Source organism: Carassius gibelio, chromosome A2 (genome assembly GCF_023724105.1).
Source record: "Carassius gibelio isolate Cgi1373 ecotype wild population from Czech Republic chromosome A2, carGib1.2-hapl.c, whole genome shotgun sequence".
Lineage (NCBI taxonomy): Eukaryota > Metazoa > Chordata > Actinopteri > Cypriniformes > Cyprinidae > Carassius > Carassius gibelio.
In genome coordinates, this window is record NC_068372.1 from 13,937,235 (window position 1) to 13,964,540 (window position 27,306).

Below are 27,306 nucleotides of genomic sequence, written 5' to 3' on the forward strand. Positions count from 1 at the left end.
CACATATTTTTTTGTCGCGAACGTTAATCTTCCTTCAAAACAGCCGGTAAAAGAGTTGCGTGATATATTTCAGAGTCACTTAAATGGAGAGTCACTGTAGTGACGCAAGTAGCTTTGCAACAGAGCATTCATTTGAAGTAGAGGAGTTTTCTCCCCACCTTCACCTGAAATGGAGGATGTCGAGGTGTCTGTGGACACAGGGCCAGGACCTGAGCCATATCAATTCAAACTGCGCCCTTAACTCCCGCATCGCGATCGGCATCCAACGATGCTAGTGTAGCAGCAGAGATAATGGGGCCAGTCTCCAAGATACTGTGTCGCTTTTCAGCGCGAGCTGTGTGGAGAAGCCCAATTCTACCTCCATTGCGTTGGTGAAGCAATCCCGTGTAAAATGCAGTTTGCACACTCCAGCTCTAAGCGGGAACACGCGGTCTTCCAGGCCAAGTGCATGCAACCACTGGTGCCTAATTTTCAAATCTGCAAGAAAACTATGCAGTCCAGCAGTGCTGTTGCAACCAGCAACACTACACCTACGTACCATCCTGACCACTGTCCTAAATACAGATAAATCTACGCCAACTTGAAGCTATCCTAACTAGGGATGTCAACGATTAATCGATGATCGATTAATTGTCGATAAGAGATGCAATCGATTAAGGCTATCGATGGTCGGTTAACCGATTCAATGTTGGGCTGCGTGCGGCTCATGCGCACTCAACACGTGCGAGCGGCTGTGAGTGACGGTGACGATATATAAAAGCATCATCATTCATTCACAATGTACAAATTAAGCTTTTAATGTGATTTAAACTTTAAAGTACATTAAAATAGAAACAACATAAAAGTTCTTCAACATTAAATGCAATAGAAATGTAGTTACTAATCATTTCATCAGATAACTGTTTTATATCGTGCGCTTTGCAGGGCTGCGGGACACAGTGACAGGACAGGTAGTCTATTCATTCCTACAACTTGTTAATTCATTCCTACGAATTATTAATGTGGCAATTGTCCATGTTTCATTAATTTTGTTCCCTAAATAACCCATGATTTAAGTCAAATAAGGGAACAAATTAATAAATCGAACGAATTCTTAATTCATGAAATCTTTAATTTCCCTTCCCATATGTTTACCACAGTAAGAGATGCGAAAACAGTTATTAAAAGTTATTAACAGTTAATAAAAATAAACCTGGGAAATTAGAGGGTTAGACTATGAAGATTTAGGAAAAGAAACAATGCCTAAATATACTGAATTTGTGGAAATTCGTGACCAACCGGCAAACCAGAACAAAGCCGCGTAAATGAAGACTATAGCATGGTCGCGATCTAACATTTTCCAGTTAACCTATTATTCCTCTAATAAACAAAGCTTTTATACCACACTTGTCATAATCAGATCTTATCATTTCTAAATAAATAATTGCTGGATTCAAAACAGCGATTAATAGGCGCTGTGACCGACACATTCCTGGAGCATTCACTGCTGTCACTAAACGGTGACGCCGAGCATCGTTCACAAGTTTCTGCATGGACCTGACTAGGGCACAGGTTCTAAGCCCTGGGACAAAATGGGATGCTTTAAGGAAAATTTATAGCCTACTAAGTAATAGGACCAACATAAAAATAACAATTTGTTTTCATGTTTTTTTTTTTTTTTTTTTTAAATAGGCTATGCGAAATATATCAGACTTAAATAGGCTAATTAAGATTAACGGATTTAAAACAGAAGTGTGGGCGCTCCATAAGTTCACAAAAAAAAAAAAAGGATGACAACCCATTCTGTTTGTTTGCTTTATTTTACAAGAGCACAAAATCTTCTGTTTTTATTGTGAGTGTGCACAAATGAAAGTAAACACTTTTGCGGAAAATATATATATTTTTTTAATGTCTCAGCTGTTTCGATCGCCCCGGAGCCTGCTGCACACGTATATTCTAGCGATTCAAACTTACATCGCAGTCTGTTCATTATCAAAATAAAATGTCAACTAAACATTAAAAGGTTACACTGGTCAGTTTAAATAGACCGTAGTATACCGGTCCACTCTGCTGTTATGCCAAGGACGTTTTTGCTCATATGAAGAGGATCATCTTTTCCGTCTATATGCGAATGCGTGTTAAGTACAAGCCTAGTTTACATTATAAATAATAGTTTAACATTCAAATACATTGCGAATATGGAAACATTTCGATTTGTGCCGAATGAGACATGAGCAATAACCTCCAAATAAATCTAGCCAAAGCCGCGCTCGCTCATCCTCGTCTGCACGCATGCACTGTCACGATCTAATGCGCTGTATGCCGGATTTTAAAAAATCTGACATTTTCTAGGACAGAATCCAGCAGGATCAAATTAATGTGAGCAACTGTGTTTTGGTGCAGCAGCGCCGATGTAGTTCACTTAATGTGCAGCGCAGTCACACGCGCTCCACATTTCGGATAATTTTATACAATAATGTCAGTTGAAAACATTGCAATTGTGCTTTAAAATACAACAACGAGCACCACAAAACCATTTAAAGATGCGCGTTCAGCGTTCTCCGTGCGGGATTGGAAACTGTCAACAAAGTAAAATGACCTCAAAAGTATGGCGCGCTCTCTTCATTTTATCAAATGATCATAATCGCATCTATTCATTTTATAATCCTGCTACTAGCATTTTATTCAGACTAAAACCTCTTTAATTCAAGTGAGAAAGCGTTTTGTGTGTGTGTGTGGCTTTTGCACATCCTGTCATACCGCTGACTGCGTGCCTGCAATAGACGCATTTTGCAGTATTATGGTTAACGATTAATCGATTAATTGATCGTTAATTTAAACGACGATCGATCATGGAAATAATCGAAATTTGACATCCCTAATCCTAACTGATGCAATACTATGCTACTAACTAACTATGTTTAACAATACTAATGTTACACTTAACAACTATGCTAATTAACTACATAGGCTATATGAAATAATCTAAATAATATGATATGCTAAATAGATGCTAAAATACTCTATCCTGATCATTTCCAATACTCGCAATTCCAACTCCTGACTAACTACAGTGATTTTGACAGAAGATGGTTTTATACTGCCAAGGGCATGGTAGCTCGTACCAAGGGCCTGGTGAGCTAGAAACTTCTCACGTCACCTGCCACCGCTTACGTCACGTACCACCGTAAGCATCCAATAGGAAAAATCAACTGCAGTAGCCACCGTTCAACCTGAAGAGGGCATCACTCAGACGTTTTTACACCATTTCACGAGTTCACACTTACATATAATTAGCTGAGGTATGGTATGCGTATTTGCCGTTATGTCCGGGGAAGGGCTCCGAGCTCGGGAATGGCCCGAACCTAGAGTACCCCCCCTTCCCCGTCTCATTATAAAGTGAACCTCGAAGTGAGGAGATGGGGTGGAGGAGGGATGCTGATTAACCATCGATGGATAGAGGTAAGTCAGCGATATTTATACTGTGGGATTGATTCCTAGATTGTGGTCCACCTGAGTTGATTAGGCTAAGTATCTGATGCGCTCCTTCCGAACCTTGTTAATGAGAACATCATATATTGTAGACTTAAAACACTTTATACTCAAATGTCAAAAAAGTTACTTGAATCAAAGAACAGCACTAATAAAGCAGCATTCTTTCAGATCATTAACTAAAAAAAGATGGTTTAGGGTTTAGTTACTCTTTAACGTGCATGATGAAAGGTACTTCTGGCCAATGAGTCTTCTTTGTGGGCTGGGCGGGATCACAAGTTATCTATTTTTTATATATAATTTGATAATTTGATATAATTGTCTAATTAACTTTATGATTAAGAATTGTTATTTTAAGATATGAATTGTCATTCTTTGTAAGATATTTTTTGCAAGATTTTGTTTTCCCCACAATGAACACATCCAAATAAAAGAGATATTTTGTTATACTGAACAAATCCAAGAAAGCATATGGTCTGCGTCTGCTTATTCTTGAGATCACCAGAGTGTGGCATGGGACAAAATTTGAATTGCTGAATGCATATGCTGAATGCATGTGAAGATACTGGTTTGTGTAGGAAGTGGATCAACTAAACAAGGTAAGGGACTCTACTCTACTCTTTAAAGTACCAATTGTTATTTGTCTATTCAGCAACAAAATAAAGTACAGGTGCAAGATTGGTATTTTCAGTGTTTGTTGATTGTGTCGTGTGTTGGGGGAAACGGAAACAAATGCCTATGGCACCAGAGCAAGACAGAATATATGTAGAGCCATGTAGATTTAATGGGCAAGAGCTTGACAAAAAATGAAAAATATGAGGAGGAACGGGACAAAATAGAACACGTTTTGTCTGGGAGAAGACGAGAGCAAAACTAATAAAAATCCATTCCATTCAGGCCTCTAACTTGAGGTATCATAAGAGTGCTGTGATACAGGTCAAGATACCAGTATTTAAAAAAAGCCAAATAAGGTCATGCATAAAGGTCACAAAAATATTCTCCATTATAGGGCTAGGCAATTTTCCAGATTTTATCGATTAATTTGAAACTGGGGAATCACTTTTTTAAATAGAAATATCACCAAATGTTTGAATTAGACTCTTTGATGATATGCTGGTGATAAAAGTAAAGAGAAAAGAACGATCCAACCGCATGTCGGCGCACAATTAACTGCTCACATGTGACGTGCTCTGTGAAGGACCATAAATTTAGTAAGAGGAGAGGAGTCTCTAGCCCCAGGGATACTCAAGAGTGCCCTCTCTCCTCTCTGACTTTGAAGTGTCCCTCATACAAAAGGCCTCCATCAGAAGCCCCCACCCTAGCTTAGGTCTTCCCCTCACTGCCCTCCTAATTACTGGTGAGGGGTCAAGCAGCATGTCACAGACAGAAATGCCTGTTCTGATTAAGCAGTTTTTTTGTTTGTTTGTTTTTATATGATGATGCTTGTGCAGCCCCATCTGAGAAGCACAACCAAAGCAATTTGGGTATAAATATGTTTGATTTATCAAAGTGTGGCTTGACATGCAGGACAGGCCCGTTTGAAGGACAGGGACTGATCAACTCCCAAAAGGACCAATGGAATGTTGCATCCGCCCAAATGGGGCCCAGCACACAGGGGACTATGTCATGTGTCAGAGCTGATTGGGGTCCCGGGACGTCTTCATGCCAGCATAGCAACCGGAGTTCTCCAAACCCGTTCTCACTCTGTTATGAATAATGCATCTTCTGGGCCCCCAAACACTTCAGTGCTGTCAAAACAATGGGATTTTAAAAAGTATGCATGAAAACTGCTCAGGGGGAACTGAGGGGTATTGTTTCGGTGGGGATACCGCCAGAGAGGCACACACATATTGTTCGGGATGAGTCCCCTGCTGATGGCCCTCAATCCAGGGTCTATTTCACTCCGTGAGCTCCAGCAGCGAGTCGCCGTCCCTCCCACGCTCGGCCTGCGTGTTGGCCCAGCCACGCTTCACGCTCAGTCTCTTCATGTTTCACGTGTGCTCTTCGCCCACCCCTTTGTCTCTGATCAGAGCCATTTAACATAATCTCACCTAACTGCCAACAAGCCTCACACTGCAGTGTAAGAACGAAGGTTGGTCCCAGCCCCTAACCTACCACTTCTCAGTCCCATCGACAAGAAAGTCAACACAGTTTCTCATGAACACACACACACACACACACACTGCTGACAAGTCTGAAATTTTTTTTTTTAGATCTCAGCAAGTTATACTGACCAGTGCTTCCCACACATTGACTTTATTTAGGCGGGCCTCCCAGGTAAAAATATATATATATATATATATATATATATATATATATATATATATATATTTACCTGTGTGTTTTCATGTGTTTTCATGCATACTTTTTAAAATCCCATTGTTTTGACAGCACTGAAGTGTTTGGGGGCCCAGAAGATTTACCTGTTATATATTGTGAATGGTTTCATTATTTTGGGTAAATAAAAAAAAAAAAGTATGAGGATAAAAATAATAAAAGCAAAAATGTTTCTCCATATATACTTGGGTGGTGGCCATATATATATATATATATCACAAAGTGCTTGAGAAAGCTGTAAACTAATTCCACATTGCACAAGGTGCAAACAACCTTACGCGTGTTTCAAACATAATCCGTCTGCAGTGTGTATGCGCTTCAAATCTTTTTACACACCCATGTTAAGTGGTACGTCTGGAGCAGTGCAGCGATCATTCACGTACTGAGTAGCAGACTGCAAACACGTCCTGTGTGAAAGCATAATCAGTATGAGTCCGTGCTGCTTCTGCTCCACATAAGTAACGCACACGGACTGCATACGCACTTCAGACGCACTGCAGACGGATTATGTGTGAAACAGGCGTGCGTAATCGCCCGATAAGAGTCTCACGTTAATGCAGCATGTTAACACCGATAATGGACCACCACTTATATATTTACATACTTTATCCCTAAATTTTAATAGATTAATAACTGTAATAATAGTTACAGAAATGTATTATTAAAATATATATATATATATATATATATATATATATATATATATATATATATATATATATATATATATATATATATAAGTAAATGTATATTCATATTTAATTAATGGCATTTTTAACAACAGAAGCACCATGGAAATCAAATTACCAAATATTGTGACATCAAATCATTACAATCTGTAACTGATACAAGTAGTAATTTTTTTGCAGTTAATTACATTTAATATTGAAACCTGTGATTATAAATATATTTACACATTTATTCCCCAAATAGAATCAACAAAATGGGAAGAAACAGAAAATAGGGGTACATTAATGTTTAGGTGTTAAGCAGACAACAAAAATCTGAAATATCCCAATCCTATCATGTGCTAGTCGATTAAAAATTAGCTAAAGTTAAAGGCTCCTGCTTCCGGGAATGAAACGCTCACTCATTTCCCGAGAAAACAGGTTGTACATTTTTGTCCCAGCATACTATATGTTCCAAATGCTTCCTAGAAAATTAGCCACTTGACAATGTCATCACACACTTCAAAGCTTTTACGCACAGCTGCTGGCATTTCCTCTGTTGCTAACAACAGGTAATCAATAGGCACGTCTCGACCTGCCTCAGCTGTGCTTTGCCCAAAGCGACAGACAAGCTTAGCAACACTCTGTTGTGATTCACCGGTGAGTAAGCAGCACTGGGTTTGTCGTTGTGCCTGTCAGTGTTCCTCACACCATACCACATCTCTTTTACAGGAACAGAAAGACTATTCTTTAAAGTGCAGGAAATTAGCAAAGACTGTCCCATTCACATTTTGGGTAAATAAATACGCCAAAATCAGCACTCTAAACCTTTATGTACATTTTTTGTACATTCAGATTCAGCCAAACCAATAACCTCTATCGAGAGGCCTTCAGCTGACATGCACCCCGGAAAACATGCTCTCCATCCACCGCTAATGATGGCCCTGTTCTTTGCTAGAATTTCATGGGCCAACTGGCATATCCCCATGACCAATCTGCTGAACTACGGCTGTAAATCCACACCCCAGGAAATGCTACCCAACCACAGGCCCACACAAAACATCCCTCACCTTCAGTGGGAAAGTTACTGCCCAACAAATCTCTCTTTTCCACTTCACAAGCGCAGCGAGCCATTATATCGCCTACCACGGGGGCTTCGCCAATGGTGCCACCCGCAAAACTCTGTGAAGCAATCCCATTACACGAGGATGGGTGTCTTTTTTCACTTTTTCATTTTAGGAGGTTTTGTCCACATCCTCAGATTAACACCACTACAATATGCCAAAGGGGCCTCCATACCAAGACCTCCAGTGGACTGGTGCATTCACGAACACAATTTATTCACCAGGTCCAGCTATGAGAGAAAAAAAAAGAAAGTATTTTTTATGCCTGAACCCCCATTTGTTTTCCATCTATGAGAGCAGGTGAATGAAAGTTGGGAATGAAGAAAAATAATAAATGATTTACATAATGTCATAATTTACTCATGGTGTAGCATTCAGTTGAGTGTGTACATAACTGAACTGAACGATTAGTTGTTAATGCAGTAACACCACTCTCTTTGTGAGACTCACAAGGTACAGAAACACGTCAAGACTCCATCATAAATTTTGTTAATGTCTCTTTACACCATAGTGTCACCCACAAGGCCTGTGGTCCGGGGAAACCCATATATTACTGTCGAGAGAGACCCATTGCGTGTAGCAGTGATAGCACTCCCGCGTTTAAATGTGGGCCACTCGTCACTCCCAAAACTTTGCAGTGTTTACGTGGCTCATGTGTACAATCTTTGAGAACCATAATAACAGCTTTACGACTGGAGGAAAATAACTCTGCTGGAAGGCTATTTTTTAACCAAGTCTAAGAAAAGAGAAAGACCTGAGCTAATTTAAACTCCAGATCGTTTTGCTTGGTTCTGTGTGGACTCAGTTCCCACGCTTAAGGGTTGAGAAAGTCTTAAAACAAAACAATCCTTTTCTTTATGATTTCAGATTTTTAAGCCACTTCTGATTGTCAGAAAGTGAATTGGACGGATTCCCAAATAAATACAATAAAAATAAAACGGGGGGAAAAAAACGAGAACTTATCTTGGGAAATATCATGGAAATTATATCATGGGAAAATCTTAGATTAGCTAAGCTTAGCTAGAAATATAAGATATTTGTTTAAAAAATGTTTGGGCACTATATAATATGTCAAACTTCAATTTGTGTTATTTGTTATGTTATTTCATCTTATGCTTTGATGACGTAACTATTATTTTAAACTGTTGGAAACAGTAATAATAAAAAATGACTAGCTGTGTCCGAACTCGCGACTGGTGGTGCACTACACTTTAAAAAAGTAGCCTCAACCAAACAAAAAGTCACCTTGAATCAATTCTGTACGTTTATATAAAAGACAAACACTGAATTTTGTTATCTGAATTACGCCAAATCTGTCTTGGAAGAACATAAAACTTCCTGGTTGTTATCACAGCACTTTTCAAACTCAGGGCACTTAAAAGAACCTCTTCCTCACAACAGAACAGCGCATTCTTTCATCTGCCCACACGATGAGCGTCAACAGGCCACAATACACTTCCACTCACTCTGGACGAGTTTCTCTAAAATCACAGAGGGAATTATTTGATATTTAGCCTAGCCCTTCCAGTAAAAACACCCCACCCTTCTGAATGTCCAACTGTCACGGGAGTTCAGCATTACACTAAAAACATCTCAATGTTGGATTCAAAGCAAAAAATCAAACTAGGCTTGGCTCTCGGATGTGTTTTGACAGAAGAAACAACAAAAAGGATGTGCACAGCAGCCGGAGAGTTTTACCGGGAAAGATGTTGATCTGAAAGGAGGAACCTACAAAACCATTTAACCATTTAAGAAAAATTTGACTATGACAACTTTTCACTTCTTATTAATTCCCCGGCAAGCCAGAACGTCAAACAACCGAGGTGAAAAGTGCCTTTGAAAACATTCTGAAATTTCGGCAAGGAAGAGTCATTTTTCATGTGTCGCACACCTAACAACAGTCAATCGAAGGCACCATAGCAACAAGTGAACATTTGTTCTGAAGGAATTTGGGGTATGCAGGAGGAGGGGGCTTCATGGCGGAGGAGGAATCACGGAACGAGAAGAGTTTGGTCACACCGATCAAAGTGATGATCATAGTCATCAATATAAACACTAGACCAAAACGTACTGAGACTGCAGTTTTCTGATAAACACTTTACAAGCCACTAGCTTTTGTAGCTTAAATGAACCACATTGTGGCTACAAAGATCTCGCGTGTGACGTGCATTCAGACTGCAGAGCAGATAAGCACGCAGATGAGTTCCTGTAGCGTTCCTCCTAGCTGCCTTGTAGATCCTAGCTAGCAGAAAAAGACAGCCAGGGAGGTGAGGAGAGCTGTGATGGTCAATCTCTGTGCAGGGTCGGTGGGAGAGTGGGGAGGTCAAAAGCATGTGCTTGTGGGAAGTGTCACTGGGCCACTTTGACAGACGCTGGTGTGGAGAATCTCATTCATCAATACTTAACCAAACAGTTTAACATTTGTTATAAAAGCAGCTGGAATCCCTTGTGCACTGACAGAACTACTGAGAAACCAAATTAGCTGTTCATATTCACTAAATATGCACCAAATCTTGATCTGGATTATTGTGATTATTCATTTCATTTGTATTGCTGGTATTTGTGTTAAGTTTTTGTTGTGGTCACCTGCAATGCTACACAATATATATATACTGTAGATTAAATAAAATATTATATTAATAATATGAAATAGTATTAAGATTTAAAATAACAATTTTCTATTTTAATACATTTAAAAATGCACTTTAGATGGCATAGCTGAATCCCAGTCTTCAGATCCTTCAGAAATCAGTCTAATACGTTTATTTTTGCCTCAAGAAACATTTCCTATTATTATAAATGTTGAAAACAATGCCGTTCTCGGGATTCTTAGATGAATAGAAAGTTCAAAAGACAAGCATTTATTAGAAACTGAAATCCGTTACATTACATATTATATATTTATTATTATATATTTATTATTTACTGTCACATTCGATCAATTTAAAGCATCCCTGCTCAATAAAAGAAAAAAATATATATTACTGACCCTCAACTGTTTGACCAGTAGTGATGGTCTGTTAGCTGAACTTTGCAAAAAATAAACTGGAACAATTATAACAGTGGGACTAAAGTGTTTAAAAGACATTTGAAAAAGATGAATTATTGCTTAAATTTGACCAAGAAAAAAAAACACATTCACAGTGCACATAAACATATTTAGGACGGAAATAGCAAATCTATCGCTATCAAACTTGTTTAGCTGCTGACCACCATTTTAGGTGGTGAAATGCTTTTTGTGAAGAAAAACATCATCATTCTCTGCTGGGGGTGGGACAGTTTGGCTATTCTTACATGGGAAAGTATTTAAATGTGTATATGCCACAGACCATAATTGGCCAGTAACTATCTATACTCCACAGATCTGTCAGTCATAAATGATTTATTTACTGTGGAAGATAACATAATAGCGGCTTTTCATTCTTTCATCATTTCTCTAAAATGAAAACTCTCACAGGAACACAATCTTCTAGCTGTTTCCAATAATGCAGAACAGGAAGCCATAGTTCTCCATTAAGTGCCTTAAAATGCAAACAGAAATAACCAACAACCGGCTCAGTGTATCAAGTGCAGTCATATCTCTTTTTTGGTGGGGGGGGTTCTACCACAAGGAGGCAAATATCAGAGATGCCTTGTGCAGCAGAAAAGAAACCCTCTCAGCAGGATAGCCAGGAGTTTACCCGTGGCATCCTGACAGATGTGGCACTCCTCCAGTGATGGGAATGAGAAACACTAACACATCGTGCAAGCCTTCTACATCAGCATAGACTGACCCATATTCACTTTTAAAAAGAAACGGGCGATACCACAACATCAACCACAGCTGCACAGCAACAAGGCGCTTTTGCAAGCATCTGAAGTAGCGAGCGTTAAGTAGAAGCTCACCTTTGGAGTGAAAAGCCTCCTTTAGGCTCAGCAGCACGTCAGAGAACTTGCGCACATCAGTGACCAGTTGCATGATGTAGTCGGGGTCCCCTCCAGGGGTGGTGGTGGTGGTGTGGTCAAGGCCCATAGCGTTGAGAGGGTTCGTCTTAGAGCTACGGCCCATTTCTAGAGTCTTGTTGGACCCAGGGATGCCGGGCTGGGAGAAACCACTTGTCAAGCGCTTATTCCCACTGTTACTGCCCTGACGGAACATTCCAGCAGCCGCTTCTGCCGTCACGAAGCCGCCTCAGCCGCTGATCCAAGCGCCCTCCTGCCAGTGGAGAGCTGAAAGCAAAGCGAGACAAAAAGCTGAGGATCAATTAATACAGCTAAGCCTAGGATCAGGGGCTGGCTTTATAAACTCATGTAGAATGTGAACTTTTCATGTAGAGTTTGTGAAATGTTCCTGTGAACTATTTGTTAAATCTAAGTGTAATATGTAGACAGGCATCAAATCCATCTGCAGAATGCCCTGAAATATCTCTTTATTAAGGGAATAATTCATCCATTTATGAAAATTATGTCTTTATTTACTCACAGTTACTGTACACTGTATTACATAGTATGGAAAAAATACTATGGATGTCAATGGGGACCAAAGGTATTGCTTTAAGAAACATTACTTTTTCTTAAAATGGTGAAAACAGTTTTTGCTGTTTAATATTTTTGTGGAAACTGTGAAACGTTACCATTCAGCAAGGACGCATTAAACTGATCAAAAGTGGCAGAGAGGGGAAAAAAACATTATATGTGACCCTGAACCACAAAACCAGTCAAAAGGGTACTGTTTTTTTTTTTTTTTTTTTAGATTTATACATCATCTGAAAGATGAATAAATAAGGAAAGGACAATATTTGGTCGACATACAACTGTTTGAATATCTGGAATCTGATGGTGCAAAAGAAGTTGTCCAAATGAAGTCCTTAGCAATGCATATTAATAATCCAAAATTAAGTTTTAATATATTTGCAATTGGAAATTTACAAAACATCTTAATGGAACATGATCTTTACTTAATATCCTAATGATTTTTGGCATAAAATAAAAATCACTAATGTTTACCCATACAACGTATTTTTGGCTACTGCTACAAATAAACCCCAGCGCCTTAAGAACGGTTTTGTGGTCCAGGGTTACATATTACAAAACGTTTTTTTCTTTTGAACTTTTTATTGAACAAAGAATCCAGAAAACAATGTTTAATGGTTTCCACAAAGATATTAAGGAGCCCAACTATTAACATTATTAATAAGAAGAAATGTTTCTTGAGCACCAAATGAGCATATTAAAAATGATATCTGAAGGATCATGTGACACTGACGACTGAAGTTATGACTGATGAAAATTCAACAATAATATGCATTTAATATGTACTCACATACATTTCTGCATTTATAAATTCCAATTTGTTCCTCACTTTTGACAGAATGAAATCCATGGCATTTAGAATTTAATCTGATTGTATGTGCCTTATATGAATGAGCACCCTGTTTATAAATGAGCACCCTGAAGTGGTAACTGAAGGTTTTAAGTTCAAATCCCACAAGCCTGATCTATAACTTCCCACTGATGTGGGCCTTAGTAAGTTACTGTACCTCAGCCTTGGTCGCTCCAGATGGATTAGCCCTGTGTTAAGTCAATTTTGATTTAGTTTGGATGTATAAAAACATCACCTACAGGAACCACTTCTTCTTATTAACATACTGAAAATGTAATTCATCCTGCCATGTTATAAATTAATCAAAATATCAGAGTTGCCTTTCTAAGCAAACACACACTTGAATTTTTTAAACCAGTTTCAAAAGCCCCAAAAGGGCTCTCATTCAAGCTCTTCGCTATCATTATGATGATCTAGGAACAACTAGAACTCAAAACCTCAGATTACCCTGACCCAATTATCTACGAATGCATCATCCATTCATATGTAATTCTTGCAGTCCAGGCTGTTTTTTTGGGCAATATGATTACGTGACAGCCTTTGTGTACAGGTGACGCACCTCTACTGCAGAATGCGAGCAATGCACCGATCTTATCATTTAACATGGGCTTGACACCTGTCACTCAAAACTAACCATATTCACTAATACGAGAGGAAATTGACAAAAATAAAAAATAATAATAATAAAATAAACAGACACGAGGTGTAACAGAACCAATGATGGATTTAAGTCAAAATGAAATGTACAGATTTGGCTTGACAGGCTTGGCTTTTTAAAAGAGCATAATATGAGCATTAAAACACACTTACGTTTTGTGTTTTGATTAAGTGTATAATTTGACTGTTAGGGAGTAATATGTTGTGACAAACCGACCTTAATAACTAATACCTCTCAATAATAAATGTTATCCACTTAATCGCTGCTTCACACTTTAGCGCTGCTAGCTAACGCCTTCACAGTTCACACATACTCTTTAACAATGACTTGTGTTTAGAGTGTCTCAAACGAGTGGTACTTACTTGAATAGTTTATGGGGAACATCATACTGCAGAATTAATCGGGTTAATCCTTTGTAAATCCGTAAAACAATCTCAAAAGAGTCGCTCGCAGACGGACGGCTCTTCGCATCACAACTGTCGGGAGAAAAACTTACCGAGGCACTGAACTGACCCAAAACTCACTCACGTGCCTTCAAAGCTAACTTCCTATTGGCTGGCGAAGTGCGGCAGAACAAGCCCCTTGTTTTTTTTTCCTTGTCAAAATTACATGTGCTGCTCTGAGACTGGAATTGTGTACAGTAATAATGAATGGGGTTTTATTTCGTAGAGATGACATTAGGGTGATACGTTAGCTATGACGGTCAGCATTCTATCTAGCATTTAACTGCTCAGTGATAAAATACATCCTTTAAACACTTTGGATGAAAAAGAAAGACTTTTTTTTTTAATGGTTATCTTAGGTTCCAGTACACAACAGAATAATAAAGCAAGATAGATAGATATGTAAATAGAAATAAATACAAAGTAAAGTGCTAAACGTAGCAAAATAACTTGAAGAATGACGTGACTCTGCCGACACCTCGCGGCTGAATGTTTCAAGTCGTGTGTATAAACTGTACATCCGTTTGTGTGATGTTTCTGAGGTGTGCTCATGTGTGTATGTGTGAGCTAAGCTTAGACATGAGCAGATCTATAGAAGCTCCTCGCTGACAGTCGTGCTTTGAGAAAACAGGAGGAAATCCACCGCGTGGGACCTTACTTGCGTGCCGTCGCTTCCTGATTGGTTTCATTTTGAACATGGCGGCTGTTAGTAAGTATCTGACAGCCGGCAATTCCTCCATCGCAGGTGCCTTGCTGTTCGCCGTGTACGTATTAAAACAAAGACTGTCTTCGGAAACCAGTGGGTAAGATCATTACTTCTTATGCCTGTTGCCATTTATTTACCCGGTGTACGATGTAACCTCTTCGACATTGAAATATCATTGACGCATTAATTTATTTAGATGTTAACGTGCTTCTGAAAATGAGTTACATTGAAACTCGGCGTCATTGATTTCAAAGCTTGTTGTTTTCTTATGCCTTATCTCTGTGTTTATTTGTAGAGAGAAAGGAGCATCAAAACCACTCCTGGACAATGATGTAAGTACAGTATATGTAATAATAATAATAATAATAATAATAATAATTGTATGCAAGTAATATATATATATATATATATAATTTTTTTTTTTTTTTTTTTTTTTTTTTCTTGCATATCATTATTATTATTATTTTGTATACAGTATAAGTATGAATGTGTGTGTGTGTGTGTGTGTCTATATATATATATATATATATATGTCTGTGTGTGATTATAATTGCTATTATTTTTAACATTATCAGAAGGATAGAAAGACTGACAAAACTTCAGTGGACAAGGTGTTCTTCAGGCGCATTTGGCATATCATGAAAATCCTGTTGCCACAAGCCTTTTGCAAAGAGGTCAGTGTATGTTTCAAACTTTGTACAAGATTTTGTGCCCAAATGTAAATAAACAGCAGTATTATTGGTTGTTTTCTGTCTCCAGTCAGGATATTTGCTTCTAATCGCCGTCATGCTCATGGCCAGAACTTACTGTGACGTCTGGATTATACATAATGGGACCATGATTGAGAGGTATTCAGGATTTTAGATCCTTGTGTCACATTGAGCACGTGCTGTGAGACTACGGTCTCATGTGCTGTGTGTGCTTCTCAAATAATTCCTTAACATTCAGGGATGTTTTTTAATATGCACGTGCATCATATCTGATCTTCAATCATGATTATGAAGGTTTATGTATATTACTAAAAGGTGTCTTTTCCTTTATCTGTTATATTTGAAGTGCATTTCTCAGTGGTATGGTTTCCTCTGGATGTCGTTGCCAGCAGAACGTGCCAGATCACTTAAATGCTGTCTGTCCTGTTTTTCCTGTACTGTGTGTAGACTACGAGCACAAAATGACTGTTCTTTAATGTGTGTGTGTGTGTGTGTGTGCTTTGCAGTGCGATTATTGGACGTTCGACAACCACTTTCAAAAGATACTTGGTCAACTTTATCACAGTCATGCCTTTTGTGAGTTGTCTAAACTTTACACAGGGTTACTGTGTCCTATTTTTGTAAGCCGGTTGAAAAGGCTTTACCCAAGTTGTTTATAAGATAATGTAATGTTTATTTCTCAGTATTAAGTAATAAAGGGATCATATCATCTCACAATGTAGAAAGTATATCATAAACAGTAATTATGTGTTATTTAAAGATAATGCGCAGACATATTTTAGTAAACATTGTTTTTCTGCAGCTGTAGGAATGTAATATCTTTAACTGTACATATGTCATATATATTAACATATATATAAATACATTAAATACAATGTATTTAAAGCATATCTGTTTTTGTGTTTTATGTCAGATATCTCTAGTGAATAACTTGTTAAAGCTGGGACTGAACGAACTGAAGCTGTGTTTCAGAGTGAGACTTACCAATCATCTTTACAATGACTATATGATGTAAGTTATATTCATTAGCCGATTGTTTCTGTTCTATTTTTGTCTATTTTAGTCAACTCTGTTTATATTGTCTTTCTCCTCTTATCCACTGTATTTTTACAACAGAACTATTTTCTGTGACTGCGGCAGACTTCTGATTCATTAGCTGCTAGTAAAAAACTTTGAGAATAACAAAGTGCATTAAATGATTTGTGCAGCAATCTAGTGTTTGATTACAACAATAAAAGAAATAGAATTAAATAAATATGATTATGATACCATTTTGCAACATGAAGGAGCATAAAATACTGTTGTTTTTTTTGCAGCTAAAATAACTGGAAACTAATGACACCAGAAGCCTACTAATACTTTAATGAGAGTTAGTTGACATGCAGTTGCAAATCAATGAGTTAGATGACATATAGTTGCAAAGTTACTTATATTTAGTAAAATGTCTAACGCGCCTGAAGTCTATAAGTAACTATTGTTATATTTTCCAGAATGCTGTCTTTTTTATTTATTATTATAATTTAGTGTATTCCAATTAAGTTTCCAGTGTAACATCCTGTGAGATTTGGTCAATCCAATTCGACGTCACACTGAAATGACAGGAAATTCAATTCTTAAGTTCTGGTTGAAGATTTGCTTGCTACTGTTTTAATGATATCTGCTACAACACTAAATCTTACAACAGGGGGTTCACATACTATCAGATTGGCAACCTGGACAACCGTATCGCCAACCCCGACCAGCTGATAACTCAAGACGTGGAGAAGTTCTGTAACAGTGTGGTGGACCTCTATTCCAACATCAGCAAGGTAATACAGAGGGACCCTTAATGTGGAACAACCAAAACGTGAAAAAGCAAAGCATTTCCTGTCATTCTGAACCATAATTAAGGATGTCTTCAGTTTGAGCCTCCTTGATTACTTTCCCTTTTCCTGCAGCCTCTACTAGACATATTGATCTACATCTTCAAACTGAACACAGCCATCGGGTCTCTTGTAAGTGTTGTTTCAAGGCAATCACTGGCTAATTCAGCGCCTCAGTCTCTACTGTGTTAAGTTTGAAAACTCTGCCGGCTCCTCTGCAGGGTCCCGCTAGTTTGCTGAGCTATCTGTTGTTCTCTGGTCTGCTTCTGACAAGACTGCGCAGACCGATTGGCAAGATGACCGTAATGGAGCAGAGGTACGAGGGGGAGTACAGATATGTCAACTCTCGCCTCATCACTAACAGGTATGTATGGGACTCCATCTCTTTGCATGGCTGTTTGTCTCCTGAGATGTTTTAAGAAGGATGCATGGTTTCTGTATGTTGTTTCAGTGAGGAGATTGCATTCTACAATGGAAACAGGAGAGAAAAACAAACTATTATTGGAACCTTCCAGAAACTGGTAAGGGGGGAGAAATGGTAACTAGTCTAAACACAATGTTTGGTGAAGCGTTTAATCGGGCTTCTTTGTTTTTAAGGTGGACCACTTGAGTCGCTTCATACACTTTCGTTTCTCAATGGGTGTCGTGGACAGCATCATAGCCAAATGTAAGCAGATATGGACAACTACTGTAGATGGCAGCAGAATTCAAAATAAACTCTTCAAGTTAACATGGATCACATTAAATCTTATTAACGTAATGCATGTTTCGGTTCTTGCTGTGAGCAATTTATTTGTTTATATTTATATTTATTTATTTGTATATATACACAGTGTTTGCATGTGTGTATAAATACACACACACAGATATATATATATATATATAGTACAGACCAAAAGTTTGGAAACATTACTGTTTTTTATGTTTTTGAAAGAAATTTCTTCTGCTCATCAAGCCTGCATTTATTTGATCAGAAATACAGATAAAAATGTAATATTGTGATATATTATTACAATTTAAAATAATTGTTTTAAATGTATTATACTTTGAATTATCATTTATTTCTGTGATGCAAAGCTGAATTTTTAGGATCATTATCACATGATCCTTTAGAAATCATTCTAATATGATGATTCATTATCAAAGTTGGAAACAGTTCTGCTGCTTAATATTTTTTCTGAACATGTGATACTTTTTTAGGATACTTTGATTAATAAAAAGTAAAAAAAAAAAGAAGCAGCTATGTTTTTGAAATATAAATATTTTGTAATAACAATATACACTACTGGTCAGTAATTTGGGGTCAGTAATTTTTTTTCTTTCTTTTTAAAAAAAAATAAAATCAATACTTTTATTCAGCAAGGATGTGTTAAATTGATAAAAAGTGATAGTAAAGAAAATATATTATTAGAATATATATTATTAGAAATATTTTTTTTTTATTTTAAATAAATGCAGTTCTTTTTAACCTTTTATTGATCAAATATATTAGACAGCAGAACTGTTTCCAACACTCATAATGAATCAGAATATTAGAATGATTTCTAAATGATCATGTGATAGACTGGATGTTACATGTGACACTGAAGGCTGGAGTAATGACGCTGAAAATTCAGCTTTGCATCATAGGAATATATATATATATATATATTTTTTTAAGTAAATTGAAATAAAAAACTATTATTTTAAGTTGTAATAATATTTCACAATATTAAATTTTTTCTGTATTTTTGATCAAATAAATGCAAGCTTGATGAGCAGAAGAAACTTTTCAAAAACATTAAAAATAGTAATGTTTCCAAACCTTTGGTCTGTACTGTGTATATATATTACTATATATATATATATATATATATATATATATTACTATATATATATATATTACTTTATATTATGTAGACTATTCCTCTGGAAATTACTTTTTTCTGATTCTCCAGACATTGCCATGGCAGTTGGCTACCTGGTGATTAGCCGGCCGTTCCTGGACCTCACAAACCAGCGACATGTGAACAGCACATACTCTGAGCGCCTGGAAGTATGAATGAACACAGTTTAATAAGGCTGAAATATTTTATTTAGTATTTTTATTGTAGCCATTTAAATTGTGTAAATCACATTTACTGTACAGTGGTGATATGCTACTGTATATAAATCAGGATAGTAATTTCCCTTTTAATTACTGACCTTTGAACTCTTCAGATTTATTTATTATCGATGTCTTTGTCAAATGGCTTTATTGGATCAATAAGGATATCCTTAGATAAATGTTTGCACAGAAGATAGAAGTTCTTCTATGTTTGTTCTACGCTGCAGGACTACTACCAGAGTGGGCGGATGTTGATTAGTTTGGCACAGGCCCTGGGAAGGATCGTCCTGGCAGGCAGAGAGATGAACAGACTGTCGGGGTGAGTGCTTTGCCTTGGGTACATACATTCTTTGCTTGTTCCTCTTGCCATCCATTATCTCTACCCTTATCAGTGCTCACCTGCTGTCTGTCTGTCTTTCATTTGCTTAAGTATGTAAGTGTGTTTATCTGGCGTCTGAATCCATTTATTAGGTTCACTGCACGGATCACAGAAATTCAGCAAGTCCTCAAGGAGCTGAATTCAGGAAGATATGAACGGACCATGGTTACACAGAGAATCAAAGGTCTGGACTATTGTGTGATATGTGTTCGTTTTGTTTTAAGCATACATTTTTGACATAAGAGATGTTTCTAGGAATTGATCCATTTAGACGTTTTTGAACGTTTTTAAAAGATTCTCACCAAGGCTGCAACAATTTAATCAGAAATACAGTCAAACAGTAATAATGTGAAATGTCATTGCAATTTAAAATAACTTTTTTGTTTGAATATATATTTTTTAATGTAATTTATTTCTGTGATGGTAAAGCTGAATTTTCAGCATCATTACTTCAGTCTTCAGTATCACTTGATTCTTCAGAAATCATTCTAGTATGCTGCTTTTCAAAAACATTTCTTATAATTATCAATGTTGAAAACAGTTGTTCTGCCTAATAATTTTGTAGAAGCGGTTATTTTTTCACTTTTCTCTAATGAATAGAAAGTTCAAAAGAGCAGCATTTATTTAATGTTAAGAATATCTTTACTATAACTTTTGATCAATTGAATGTGTCCTTGCTGAAATAAAGTATGGATTTTTAATAAACCCAAACATTTGAATGGTATTGTATCTCTCTTTCTTTCTTTCTTTCTTTCTTTCTTTCTTTCTTTCTTTCTTTTTCACAGATGATTCAGTAGAGAAAATCCCTCTTATCCCTGGGAAAGGTAAAATCATCATCGCAGACAACATTATCAAGTAAGTTACAGTACATACTACACACTAAAGAAACATTAACCAAGCCATCATAGTTAGCTACTCAACATGTATGCATTCTTGTAATCCTCAGTTCCCAAGGCCTGCTTGTTCTTTTTCTAAACTTAGACATCACGTCTAACCCGGTGTATCCTCAGTGTTTCAAACTGAGCTGTGTCCTTTCATCCACAGGTTTGAACACATACCTTTAGTGACGCCCAACGGAGACATCCTCATCCGTGACTTGTCTTTTGAGGTTAGTGCTCCATAGATAAACGTCTCCTGGTCTAAACTTGTTATTTAGCTTGTAAAACAGGGTTTAGTGATCTGGTTTACTAATTGCCACCTTTCCCTCCTTATATTAAGGTGTCATCTGGGACAAACGTGTTGGTCTGTGGGCCCAACGGCTGTGGAAAGAGTTCACTCTTCAGAGTGCTGGGAGAGGTTAGAGCTTATTTTCAACATCTTTTATTTATTTATGTGTGATTGTTTGCTTATATCATCTCTTTGTGTCCCCAGCTGTGGCCTCTTTGTGGAGGACAACTCACAAAACCACAGAGAGGGAAACTCTTCTATGTTCCTCAGGTGGGGCTGTTCACATCGATGTCTTCCATAGCAGCAGGTTAAATGTGAAAATGTACAAATATTTTAAAGGTTTATTTGTTTGTATTTTCTACAGAGGCCCTATATGACACTGGGTTCCCTTAGAGATCAGGTGATTTATCCTGACACGCATGAAGAGCAAAAGAAGAAAGGGACATCGGACCAGGTGAGTTTCAGAATCAAGTGGACAGCAAAATGTGTTATGTTATAAAGGGACGGTTCATGTGGAAGGCCAATCATTAAAGGGAAATTAATCTTGTCATTAATCACGTACCCCCACGTCATTCCAAACCCGTAAAAGCTTCTTTCATCTTCGGAACACAATGTAAGATATTTTGGATGAAAACCGGGAGGCTTGTGACTGTCCCATTAACTGCCAAGTAAATTACACTGTCAAAGTCCAGAAAAGTATTACCGTATTTTCCGGACTATAAGTCGCACTTTTTTTTCATAGTTTGGCTGGTCCTGCGACTTATAATCAGGTGCGACTTATTTATCAAAATTAATTTGACATGAACCAAGAGAAATGAACCAATAGAAAACATTACCGTCTACAGCGGCCAGAGGGCGCTCTATGCTGCTCAGTGCTCCTTTAGTCTACACTGAGCAGCATAGAGTGCCCTCTCGTGGCTGTAGACGGTAATGTTTTCTCTTGGTTCATGGGTCTAAATAAATGCAACTTATATATATTTTTTTCCTCATCATGACGTATTTTTGGACTGATGCGACTTACAGTCCGAAAAATACTGTAAGCATCGTCAGAATAGTCCATCTGCCATCAGTGGTTCAACTGTAATGTTATGAAGCGACGAGAATACTTTTTTGTATGCGAATAAAACAAAAATAACAACTTTATTCAACAATTTGTCTCTCCACATCACAGTAGCACCATTTTGGAGAATATGAGCTGAACGCAGGCAGCGTACGGACTTCCGCGCCAGCCGTGCATGTTGCTTGAAGCTCCAAAAAGGGAAAAAAGCAACATAAAATTTGTCCATATGATATGTGTGATATATTCCAAGTATGGAATCCTATCATATGGCGATCATACGCAGAAATCATATTTACTATTTTTTATCATGCTTCCTTTGTCCTTTTTGGAGCACGATGGTCTACTTTCTTTATCTGGAACAGAACAACTTGGACATTCTGCTAAACACTGTCTTTTGTGTTTCATAGAATTTTTTTTTTTTTCTTCTTTTTTTTTTAGTACATGAAAATTATTGAATATTGAGAATTTTGGGGTGAACCGTCCCTTTTAGGGAATGTGCTTCTAGTGTTACGGTCATTATATATTGTGTACTTCTGGTCAGGTGCTGAAGGAATATCTGGACAACGTCCAGCTGGGACATATCCTTGAGAGAGAGGGCAGCTGGGACATTGTGCAGGACTGGATGGATGTCCTCAGTGGAGGAGAGAAGCAGAGGATGGCTGTAAGCTCTAATCCTTGCATTTTTCAATCATTCTCTCTTTAGGCTGAGACTGATATCAATGTGGCCTTTATAAGATCAGAAGTTCCAATTCTTTCATATCTCTTTATTGAACTGCCCAGATGGCTCGTCTGTTTTACCACAAGCCCCAGTTTGCTATTCTGGATGAGTGCACCAGTGCTGTGAGCGTGGATGTGGAGGACTTCATCTACAGCCACTGTCGAAAGGTAGTCAGATCTTCTTATGCACAATGAGCGCAAAAATGTTTGTGTGAGAAAAGAACGATTGGAGGCAAGTGCTCAGTACATTAAGAAGAACTTAGAACAGGTGCTCACCCCACCATGCTTGTTTTCTGTCAAAAGTGAGGAGTGAGGAATACTTTTGTTGCTCCTGTGGGAGTTTGCTTAGAAACATCTGTCTCCCTGAGCTCAGCTGGAATCATCCGTTTCCTTTTTTCAGGTTGGCATCACACTGTTCACAGTCTCCCACAGGAAATCACTATGGAAGCACCACAAGGTACAACTCTGCCCTTGGCTTTCATCATACAGATGGCAGAATTCAATAGAAGTTAAGTGCTATGAAATTAAACTCTTGTTTCTCTATGCTACAGTATTACTTGCACATGGACGGAAGAGGAAACTACGAGTTTAAACCCATCACGAATGAAACGGTGGAGTTTGGATCGTAATAGTAAAACTGGACCTCAATGTGGATCTGAAGCAATATCATTCTGAAACTAATGAAATCGTAACTCTATAAGACGCTGTTGAAATAACTGCTTTTCTTCTTCTGAGGGAAAGGATTGTAACTGTGGATAAATATCTCTCAGGGAGAGGTTACTGTGCAAAAAGATCATCTAAAAAGATTTTTGTAGGGAATAAAAATTGGGTTCGAGACCCCTTTTAAGAATCAAGCATTTGTAATATAGAAGTCGTGATTTTTTTGTGAAACTGGAACGGTGTTTGGCATGTGCCATTACGGAGTTGTCAATAACATACGGTTGCATGCCACTGGTACAGTATTGATAAAATGAAAACTACCATCAGTCAAGTGTAATGTGCTGTCTGTATGGATTTTATTTTATGGGAAATTTATTTAAATAACAGAGCCGAATAATATATGTTTGAGAATCTATTGGATACATTGTGCCTGCCTTACAGATCGGTTTGATTAGTTTTACTGAATTATATCACATATATTGAACATATCTTGTGTGGTATTATTTTATAAGTGAAGAAATGTTTAAATTGTACTTTTTCCGTTAGGATAGGTTACAGCTTTGGAAGTTTCTGTTTTGACATTCACAACTTTTTCCATTTTAGCTTAGAATCACTTCCCCATCTTTACTGTAGCTTACCACAAGAGTGAGCTACAGGGAAGAGAATGCAACATTCTTCACCATTCGGTGTCTCTCGGTTCCTTTTAATTCCGAATAAGTTACATCTGAATATGCCTTCTCTGCCATTGTTTTTTTTTTTTTTTTTTTAAATGGGGGAAGAACCTGATTTACTGCATCAGTGTACATACTCGTTTTTGATAATGCAAGTCCTTTAACACAAGTCATTACGACGCTTAAGTCAATGATAGCAATAAATACTGAAGTTTAATTTTGATACAAATAGAAAGTAACAAGTATAATTTATTTGCTCAAGCGAATGAACTTTCTAGAAGAACAACTTTATAAAAAAAATAATAATTGTGCATTAAATATTTTCTACAAGATAAAACTTTATACAAAAAGCAGCTAACACATTTATGAAGAAACTAATGCCATTAATGAACAAGAAGTTCCATTTATCCATAAAAATAGAATTCTGATATGTACAACATATCATGTAGTGCTTGTGTTTCACAGAAACCAGTCCAGTGCTGTACTGCAGGAGATGTGCTACACACACACAGTACTGCTCAGTGCAAAAACAGTTACAGTCTAGCTGTACATCCTGTTCAGAGCTCAAGCTGCAGAAATGTAGTATTCCTTTATGCCGGAGTCTAGACAATGGTTACTTTGGCCGTCAGTGTTTGTCTTCGTACTCTTTTACAGCACACCACGATCAGAACGATTACAGTAATTACAAAAGCCAGTATAATGAGTGCAGCTCCTCCAATCACAGCCAGTCCATACTCTGTGGAGAAGAAAGAGGAATTTAACTTTTTTTTACAAAAGTCATTTCATAAATTGTAATGCATTCTACTTAAGTGTTAAGCTTAGTTTAGAAATATGTTGGTGTGCGATTTCAAAATGCCATCTAGCTTGAAACGTGCCAAGTTAATAAACTTTTGGCAAAAAGGTCTATAGAATTTAACAAAACTTAAGTTAATTCATTCTTAATGAATTCATAAAGCGCCATTGAGCCAGATGAATATTGGGAGTTTGTAAGCTTTTGAAAAACCTGAATAACCATTCCACAGAAGTTTCAATTTATGGAATCTTTAAACAATGTGAATCTTTAAGTGTTTTTTTGAAATGGCATCTAGATTTTAAATAAACAGATTATATAATAGGAATTAGTATTCAATATTGAATGGCTGAAAACTCCAGGTGCAGAAAGAGAGGTTCCCACACAACTGAACAGTCGTTCCAGCACAGCTGTCGGCCCCTGGTCAGTGGGTGTCATCCTCCCTCCTCTACTCTGCTAACGGACCTCGATCCTGCCTCTTCATGCTTAACCTCACAGTTTTCTAGAACACCAATTCTAGACGGCTAAATCTCAGAGCAAAAGTGGAATCATTTTGAATACTTAGAAACTCCTTTGAAGCATTCCTCTATATCTAAAATGGGTGTAACACCCTAGTAAATGTGAAAGTAAACCATCAACTATTAGATGAGAAACCTACCCTCAAATGGAGTCTTATTCTCCTGTGGTGAGCATTTGGGGAGGCTCCACTCTCCAACCCTCTTGTCTCCTTTTCGGGAGGCGATGTATGCTGCCACGCTGAAGCAGTAACTCTGACCCTCATCTAGATTGAACTCTGCTTTGCTCTCATCCACAATTCTCATTTTCTGAAAACGGACCGATAAACATGTAATGATTAGGATTCAGAGGGCTTTTACTAAAAAAAATAAACAAAATGCATGGCATGTAATGTTGATGAGCATCTATAGCTTGTAAACGTGCGGATACCCACTTTTCCCGTGCTTCCAGCCTTGTTGTATGCAATCGTATACTTGAGATTTTTCTTAAAGATATCACGGATGTTCAGAGAGCTGCCATTTTTGCGCAGAGCAGTGATGGGGTCGTGTATGATCAGCACAATCGTCTTGTTCTCATTCAGGGTCAACTTAAACTCAGGTCTTCCAATTAAAGCTACAGGAAAAATATTTTTACAAATAAATATTAAAGCAACGGCTTTAAATCAAAACTGGTGGAATTTCTAATGTAAACAAGTGGAGAATGCAGGGTTGGACACTCACTGTCGTTATAAGGACAGAACTTCTTTGATCTGGAGAATGGAGGCTCCACATAGTCAGAAGACCCATGCAGAGACTCAGAGAGGACATCAGCAGAATAAACCCCCTTTATGTCCAGTTCATTAGTCAGGTCACACTTGGTCTCCGTGCTTCGAATGCAGTGAGGGTTTCTCTGTCGGTCCTTACCAATTCTGCATAAAAAAAAAAAAAAAAAAATCATGTTGGTTAGAATGGTCCTTTAAGGTTTCAATCAATACATATTTACTTGAATCATATTAACCAGTTGAATTTTAAAATAAATGCCAATATGAACCATACAGAGCAAGAACAAATCGAAGCCCTGCGGTTTAAATTAGAGGGTGTACTTGCCTTGAGAATTCGACTGTATATGTGTAGTTAACAGGTTTAGGTCCCCATGATAGGATTGTTTTAAAATTGTAAGATGACCACGAGACATTTTTTGCTTTGGTAAGCTTGCCCACTTCCAATGATGCTAAATGGGACAGAGGTCATCAGTCAAATCAAAAAGACATCATACAGCTATGGTTTCTACTGCAACTCAACCTTGAGATACAACAAAACTAATGTTACACCTAAAGTTCACGTTGCTATACTACACTGCCATGCCTTAATGTACACTCCAAAACTAGGAGTAAACGGTTCTTTGGATTAGTTTAAGGTTTAAAAAATAAAAAACAATATTAAAATCTTACCAGGGGATGCGTTTACGAACGTAAGCCAAACAAGAAAAAGTGCCGAAAACATTACAGTCTTGCTGTCCATCGTTTGTGATAACGGCGTAAAAGATTTATTCCAACTTTTCTTTCGGAATAGTTTTGTTAATTAAATCCTCCAGCCACGTCCAGTATTTATAGTGTGTGAGAGAGGTCTCGCAGAAACGACTCGTCATGAGACAGGAATGGCGCTCCGCCCCCTTATTAACTTTGGGGTTTCGTCACTGACTAGGCATCCATCGCAAGCGCGCACCTTATGACCATATATGGTTTATCCGGGTACCGGTTGAATGCAGATATTCTGCATACAAGCACGTACTTAAAAACTGCGAAAAGACGCTTGCCCATAGTTGCTCTGTCATCATGTTAGTTTGTCATTAAACATTTTATATGTTACTGCTTTAGACTGTGCTGTACAAGCGAATTAAGATTAGACATTCATTAAATCAAGTTAGTTGTGTTTAACTTG

The 27,306-nt window shown here is 37.6% G+C and overlaps 3 protein-coding genes across 4 annotated transcripts in view; 1 reads left to right on the forward strand and 2 right to left on the reverse strand.

Annotated features, from left to right (window-relative positions):
- LOC128027215 (rho GTPase-activating protein 29-like) overlaps window positions 1-14,463 on the reverse strand; it is a 41,922-nt gene extending 27,459 nt beyond the window's left edge. Inside the window, exons 1-2 of one of the 2 annotated variants that reach the window (XM_052614578.1) lie at window positions 13,983-14,463; window positions 11,486-11,809 (exon numbers count right to left, since the gene is read on the reverse strand). In XM_052614578.1, coding sequence (XP_052470538.1) covers window positions 11,486-11,738 — 253 coding nt within the window. In that variant the 5' untranslated portion in view covers window positions 11,739-11,809; window positions 13,983-14,463. The remainder of the gene's footprint in view (window positions 1-11,485; window positions 11,810-13,982) is intronic. The other variant, XM_052614588.1, reaches the window with a different exon arrangement.
- Window positions 14,464-14,614: 151 nt separating this feature from the next.
- Window positions 14,615-23,947, forward strand: abcd3b (ATP-binding cassette, sub-family D (ALD), member 3b). Its single transcript, XM_052614625.1, has 23 exons — window positions 14,615-14,866; window positions 15,065-15,101; window positions 15,345-15,443; window positions 15,529-15,617; window positions 15,986-16,055; window positions 16,393-16,490; window positions 17,164-17,287; window positions 17,417-17,473; window positions 17,563-17,705; window positions 17,793-17,862; window positions 17,939-18,008; window positions 19,279-19,376; window positions 19,655-19,746; window positions 19,899-19,990; window positions 20,592-20,661; window positions 20,851-20,914; window positions 21,025-21,102; window positions 21,178-21,243; window positions 21,338-21,427; window positions 22,575-22,694; window positions 22,814-22,918; window positions 23,151-23,207; window positions 23,302-23,947. Exons 1-23 carry the CDS (start codon window positions 14,760-14,762, stop codon window positions 23,377-23,379), a joined length of 1,974 nt encoding a protein of 657 aa, XP_052470585.1. The 5' UTR covers window positions 14,615-14,759; the 3' UTR covers window positions 23,380-23,947.
- Window positions 23,948-24,275: 328 nt separating this feature from the next.
- LOC128027250 (tissue factor) lies at window positions 24,276-27,013 on the reverse strand. The gene is made up of 6 exons (XM_052614647.1): window positions 26,817-27,013; window positions 26,473-26,596; window positions 26,107-26,294; window positions 25,821-25,999; window positions 25,530-25,695; window positions 24,276-24,817 (listed from the first exon to the last, which is right to left on the reverse strand). Exons 1-6 carry the CDS (start codon window positions 26,884-26,886, stop codon window positions 24,684-24,686), a joined length of 861 nt encoding a protein of 286 aa, XP_052470607.1. The 5' UTR covers window positions 26,887-27,013; the 3' UTR covers window positions 24,276-24,683.
- Window positions 27,014-27,306: the final 293 nt, after the last annotated feature.

What these genes read in the sequence shown, in the direction of transcription:
- abcd3b (XM_052614625.1), top strand. Translation starts at nt 14,760, where the DNA reads ATGGCGGCTGTTAGTAAGTATCTGACAGCCGGCAATTCCTCCATCGCA. An exon ending in CACAAGCCTTTTGCAAAGAG is followed by an intron (nt 15,444 to 15,528) that starts GTCAGTGTATGT and finishes TTCTGTCTCCAG; the next exon opens with TCAGGATATTTGCTTCTAAT. An exon ending in TCTATTCCAACATCAGCAAG is followed by an intron (nt 17,288 to 17,416) that starts GTAATACAGAGG and finishes CTTTTCCTGCAG; the next exon opens with CCTCTACTAGACATATTGAT.
- LOC128027250 (XM_052614647.1), bottom strand. Translation starts at nt 26,886, where the DNA reads ATGGACAGCAAGACTGTAATGTTTTCGGCACTTTTTCTTGTTTGGCTT. An exon ending in TATACAGTCGAATTCTCAAG is followed by an intron (nt 26,295 to 26,472) that starts GCAAGTACACCC and finishes TTTTTTATGCAG; the next exon opens with AATTGGTAAGGACCGACAGA. An exon ending in GAATAAGACTCCATTTGAGG is followed by an intron (nt 24,818 to 25,529) that starts GTAGGTTTCTCA and finishes TCTTCTCCACAG; the next exon opens with AGTATGGACTGGCTGTGATT.